General features: G+C 38.6%; 1 protein-coding gene across 1 annotated transcript; it reads left to right on the forward strand.

The window, feature by feature from the left end:
• The first annotated feature begins 528 nt into the window (after positions 1-528).
• On the forward strand, positions 529-4341 carry LOC148690522 (uncharacterized). Its single transcript, XM_088686059.1, has 2 exons — positions 529-1930; positions 4310-4341. Exons 1-2 carry the CDS (start codon positions 529-531, stop codon positions 4339-4341), a joined length of 1434 nt encoding a protein of 477 aa, XP_088542185.1.
• The last annotated feature ends 1957 nt before the right edge of the window (positions 4342-6298 follow it).

A 6298-nucleotide genomic window follows, 5' to 3' on the forward strand; every position in this document is an offset into this window, starting at 1 on the left:
GTTATGGGAGCCAAAACCAACCAAGGAGTGATCCTTTCTCTAACACATACAATCCCGGTTGGAGAGATCATCCAAATTTCAAATGGAGGGAGCCACAACAACCCCAACAACAAAGCACATTTAGGCAGCAACCTCTGGGATTTTACCAAAGGCCGTATGCACCCACACCACCCCAAGCACAACCTGCACAACCCAAATCAGGTTCGTCCATAGATAATGATCAAATCTTTCAATTACTAACTTCTATGGCGCAGGGAATGCAAAATAGGGACAAAAAGGTTGATGAATTAGAAAAGCAAGTAGGGCAGATTGCAGAGTTCATGGGCCAATTCAGAGAGCAAGGCAAGTTGCCTAGTTCAACCGTTGTCAACCCAAAAGGAGGATTCGAATCTGCCAAAGCAATCATGTTGCGAAGTGGAAAACAAGTTGGAACGGCCTCACAACCTCTAATTCAGCCCCAACAGAGGACGAAAAGTTGCAATTCGAGAGGGGGAGCAGGGGCAAGCCACGGCAAGGGTAACACCACCTATGCCGCAGCCACCCAAACTACACCATTTGGCTTCCAAGGGTAAGGAGGTTCCAAATTCGATTATTTCTAATGCTATTCCTCCAAATGTACCATTTCCTCGCAGATTCATGCAAACAAAGAAGGAGGAGGCTGAAAAGGACATTTTAGAGACATTTAGAAAAGTACAAGTCAATATACCACTTTTGGATGCACTTAAGCAAGTTCCAAGGTATACTAAGTTTTTAAAAGAACTTTGCACTACTAGGAAGAGAATTTCGAACAAAGAGGTTGTAAAGGTAAGTGAAAATGTCTCAGCCATCTTGCAACGTAAATTGCCACCTAAATGCAAAGATCCGGGTAGTTTTACAATTCCTTGTGTTATTGGCAATAATCGTTTTGAACATGCCATGCTAGACTTAGGTGCATCTATTAATGTTATGCCTTACTCAATTTATGCATCTATGAACCTCGGTGAGTTAAAAAATGACGGTGTGATTATTCAATTGGCCGATAGATCTAATGCCTATCCAAAGGGTGTTTTGGAAGATGTTTTATTGCAGGTTAATCATTTAATCTTTACGGCAGATTTCTACGTGCTGGAAATGGAAGAATCAAACCATTCCCCTTCGTTGCCAATTCTTCTTGGCCGCCCCTTTATGAAAACCGCCCGCACGAAGATTGATGTGTTTAATGGGACTTTAACAATGGAATTTGATGGGGAAGTGATTAATTTCAATCTTTCTGAATCTATCAAGTACCCTCTTGATGATCATTCATGTTTTGCTATTGATGTAATTGATTCGTTGGCGCAGGACCATTTTGAACAATTGAACGAAGATGCTCTTGAATTGGTCATTACAAGAGGAATGGAACTCAAAGACAAGGAAGTAGGGCCATTAACTACCCACAGCATGCATGGAGAATACCATGTCGTGGCCCCTAGTTTTGATATGATTGAGATAGTGGCTGCCCTTGAGTCATTGCCACTACAATCTGGTAAGTCCTCGGACCCAATTTCAATTCCAATTTTGACTAATAAGCCCATTCCTTCAGTTGTGCAGCCACCTTCCCTTGAACTTAAACCATTGCCGAGCCATTTAAAGTATGTGTTCTTGGGAAACCAAGAGACCTTGCCCGTCATTATATCCTCCTCACTCACGGCACAAGAAGAAGGTAAGTTAGTGAGGGTGTTAAAGGAGTACAAAACTGCAATTGGTTGGACCTTGGCCGACATCAAAGGAATAAGCCCGACCACGTGCATGCATCATATACTTTTGGAGGAGGGGTCCAAAGCATCTCGAGAGGCTCAACGCCGACTCAACCCTCCAATGATGGAAGTTGTGAAGAAGGAGATAATCAAGCTCTTGGATTATGGAGTGATCTATCCAATTTCAGATAGTAGGTGGGTGTCTCCAGTTCAATGTGTTACAAAGAAATCCGGAGTAACTATGGTGACAAATGCCGAAAATGAGCTTGTTCCTACTTGAATCCAAACAGGTTGGAGGGTTTGTATTGACTATAGAAAGCTCAATGCCACTACAAGGAAGGATCATTTTCCCTTGCCATTCATTGATCAAATGCTTGAAAGGTTAGCGGGTTATGCTTTTTATTGTTTTCTTGATGGATATTCAGGTTATAATCAAATTGTGATAGCTCCGGAAGATCAAGAGAAAACCACTTTCACATGCCCCTTTGGTGCATTTGCTTATTGTCGCATGCCATTTGGTTTATGTAATGCACCTGCCACATTTCAAAGATGCATGATGAGCATATTTTCAGATTATGTTGAGAAAATTATTGAGGTTTTTATGGATGACTCATTCGATGGTTGCTTGAATAATCTTAGTTTGATTTTAAAACGATGCATTGAAACTAACCTTGTGTTAAATTGGGAAAAATGTCATTTCATGGTTAAACAAGGCATAGTTTTAGGTCATATTATTTCTGAAAAAGGTATTGAGGTAGATAAGTCAAAGATAGATCTTGTGCGTCACTTACCCTCTCCTACTTTGGTTAGAGAGGTTCGTTCGTTCCTTGGACATGCAGGTTTTTATCGAAGGTTCATCAAGGATTTCTCGAAGGTCTCCCAACCTCTATGCCGCCTCCTACAAAAAGATGCACCTTTCGACTTCACCAAGGAGTGCACGGCAGCTTTCCAACTCCTTAAGGACATGCTAATGATAGGAGCATATTTATGTGACTTAGTTTGCTTGTTTTCGTGCATTTATGTTATTAGTTCTTAGTTATTTTAGTTCTTTAAGCTTCTTTTGTGTGTTTTCAGGTTCATGAGACGTATTTGGCGAAAGGATGCATTTTGGAGCCTTTTGGAGCACTTTTGGGCACAAATTGGATAGCTTATGCTTGGAGCAAAAGGAATGGACAAAATTGAAGAGTTGATGTCGCAAGGATTCCTACTACGACAAGGATTCCTACTACGACGAGAATTCCAATTACGAGAAGGTTTCCAAAGTGAAGGAGGTTTCCCACTCACATGAGGATTCCTAGTTGGACGAGGATTGCTAATCACACAAGGATTCCTACTTAAAGTAGGAAAGTTAAGCCAAAGTTTCCTATTTTGGTTGACCTTTCCTAAATCAAGAACGCTCTAAGTTTTAGCACTTAAGATGGTCCCGAGCACCCTTGGACAACAAACAAAGGTTCTTTGCAACTTTCCCTTCCTTGCCGTGCAAGGAAGGTTGTTTCCCTTTCTTTGTGTAAGTTCCCTATTTTTTTCATACGTGTTAGGACCTTTCCCTTATTCTAACACCTCTTGTTTTGTGCCTTACCTTTCCCTAAACTTTATGCCGTACCTCCCCTTGTGTTTCCAGATTTCAATTTCTTATTTCCTAGTTTAATTCACTTTCCTAGTTCTAAAACTTTCCCTAAAGTCCTAATTTCTGACTTCTTGCAAGGAATTGACTTTTCCTTCCTTCTTTTGCACCAATTTCGTACCTTACCTTAAATTCCCTTTCCTTGCTGTGCAAGGGGTTTAATTTCTGATTCCTTGCAAGGCAAGGACATTCCTTATTTGTTTAAATTCGTGCATCCCATTTTTCTGATTTTATTTGGACTTTATTCACTTACCTTTTCTATTTAGACTAGGAAATCTGAATCATAACTGAACTAGGTATGTTATTAATTTCCCAAAACACATATAATCAGCCCTTGGCCAAACCCTAAAGTATCATTGACCACCAAAACTCGTCCATTCACTCCCACACACATCCATTCATCCCAAAACATCATCAAACAACCCAGAAACACAACCAGCCACTCCACCTTCTTCCACCATCATTGCCGAGTTTCCCACCACCTTCCAACCATCAAACACTCATCCACACTCAACCTACATCGCTTGCCGTGCCTCTAAACACCCCAAAATCCATTCTACATCATCAAAACAACCCAGAAACCATCACCACCCAATCTGCCGCAAGCAAGGGAAAGGAGACAGATTCACTCAATTGTTTGGCTCTTCATTCTGAGTTGTTGAACAATTTTAGGTGTATTCTATCTTATATTTCAATGTCTAATTCATGTAATCTTTGTTTTGCTTTGAGTATGATTGGCTAAATTCGTTTTGGCTAAGGGTGTATTCAAAACCATGATTATATATGTGAAATAAGTTGATTACTTCCAGTTATCGTTGCATAAGTCGTGAATACAATTTGCTTAACCATTTGATTTAGAACTTATTCTTGTATGTTGATTGAGAGTGCACGCTTAATTTGCATGCTTGAATCTGGTGCTAGGGTATAAGTTTGTTTCACCTAATTGTTATGAATTTATATTCGCAAGTAGTGAAGGTCGCTAGTCATGATCGTGTTGAGTAGATTCCTGGCAGGAGTATCATGCTTTTCATAGTTACAAATGCCTTGTCGATGCTTATGATTTCGAAAGAACGTAATGATTCTAACTTGTGTCTTTATCATGTTGTTCATATAGAGAACTTGTTAGGAATAATTTGGTTGTGATGCATATTCATCCAATTCAATGATTATAGGGAAATCTAAAGGTTAATTTAAGCGGACCTAATTAACTTGGAGTGTCGAGGTTCATAACTTATTGAATTGATAACTGGAAATTGATTTACGTTGCATATATTTCATGTGTGGAGAAGAACCCCTTAGCTATTCCATAATCCATTGGTTCATCACAAATTGTCTTACAATTTGTTTTTCTTTACAATCTGTCCATTAAATTTAATTTCGTCCAAACACAATCCCCCCATATTTTGTTAAGTCTTAGTCATTATAATCTGCCTTATTTTGTGTTTTTAAGCATTTTGAGTCACAAGCACTTTCAAATTCGTCCAAATCAAGTTTTAGTTTTTGTTTGAGTCAATTTGATTGTTTTAGGCAGTTTTGAGTGTTTCAAATCTGTTTTGAGTCATAGTAGTCTAGTTAGAGTCTTTAAGTTTAGTTTTTGTGTTTTTAAGTCAATTTATATTAGATAAGCACCCCTAGTTAATCCCCGGTTAGAACGATCCCTACTTACATCATTACTACAATTGTCACTGTTGCGAAAATTTTACTTAACACACAAATTAACCCTCTTTTGACAATTGTAGCATATAGATAAGTAGGGATCGTTCTTACACTGGGGATTAGGAGGGATTGCTAAACACTCTAAACTGACTCAAATAAATAAAACTGACCTTTAAAACACTTAAACTCACTTAAAAAGACTCAAACACGTTCACAAGACTCAAAATAGGCTAAAAACACTCAAAACTGCCTTAAAAACACAATCTGGGCAGTTTTGAGCCTAAACACAAACTTGGACGAAAATTGGTTCTAACTTGACTCAAAACTCTTAAAAACACAATCTAAAACATATTTGGACCAATTAGACACTCTAAGACAATTGGGGATTTGGTTTTGGACGAAAATCAAACGAACAAAACAATAATGTAAAATAGGCAAATTTAGGCGAATTTGATAAAATTAAGTGGATGGTGAGATGGCTAGGAGGTTTTTCTCCACACATGGCATACTTGCATACAACACAATCTTCAGTTACTTATTCAATGAACTTATGAACCTCAACACCCCAAGTTAATTAGGTACGCTTAAATTAACTCTCAGATTTCCCTTAGGTCATTGAATTGAATGGAATGAGCGCATTGCAATCAAATTATTCCTTAAAAGTTTTCTATATGAAAGCGCATAATAGAAAGACAATCAAAGATCATTAGGTTCTATGGAAATCATAGGTGTTGACGAGGCATTCGTAACTATGAAAGCGCATGATACTTATGCCAAGAATTTACTTAACATAATTGCGACCAACAATCTTAACTACTCATGAATATCAGTTCCCAACGATTAGGTGAAGTTTCCTTATACCCTAGCATCATATTTATGCATGCAAATTAAGTGTGCACTCTCAATTCATATACATAAACAAGTTCTAATTAAAACAGATAAGTAAATTGAATTCATCATTCATGAAATCACAACTGAAAGTAATCAAATCATCATGCAATTATAACCATGGTTTCGAAATTCCCCCCTAGCCAAAAGGGGATTAGTTCCTCATGCTTGCACAACAAAAAGTATTGAATTTAAACATTGAAGTCATAAGAAAGATTACACCTAAACGCTCAGCAATTCCAAGATTGATTTGATGCACGGTTTGGCTCCTCCTCCTCCTCCTCCTTGCTGCGGCACAAGATGTGTGTGGTGGAATTGGGGGTTTTGGATGGTGTTTCCTTGTTTGGAGGGATGGAGGATGGTTGATTATTGTGGTAGGGGTGCGGCAGATGTGTATGGAGGTGTATGGAGGTTG

This window comes from Pyrus communis, chromosome 15 (assembly GCF_041283825.1).
Source record: "Pyrus communis isolate YQ-2024b chromosome 15, ASM4128382v1, whole genome shotgun sequence".
Taxonomy (NCBI): domain Eukaryota; kingdom Viridiplantae; phylum Streptophyta; class Magnoliopsida; order Rosales; family Rosaceae; genus Pyrus; species Pyrus communis.

What these genes read in the sequence shown, in the direction of transcription:
- LOC148690522 (XM_088686059.1), top strand. Translation starts at nt 529, where the DNA reads ATGCCGCAGCCACCCAAACTACACCATTTGGCTTCCAAGGGTAAGGAG. An exon ending in GTGGGTGTCTCCAGTTCAAT is followed by an intron (nt 1,931 to 4,309) that starts GTGTTACAAAGA and finishes ATTCGCAAGTAG; the next exon opens with TGAAGGTCGCTAGTCATGAT.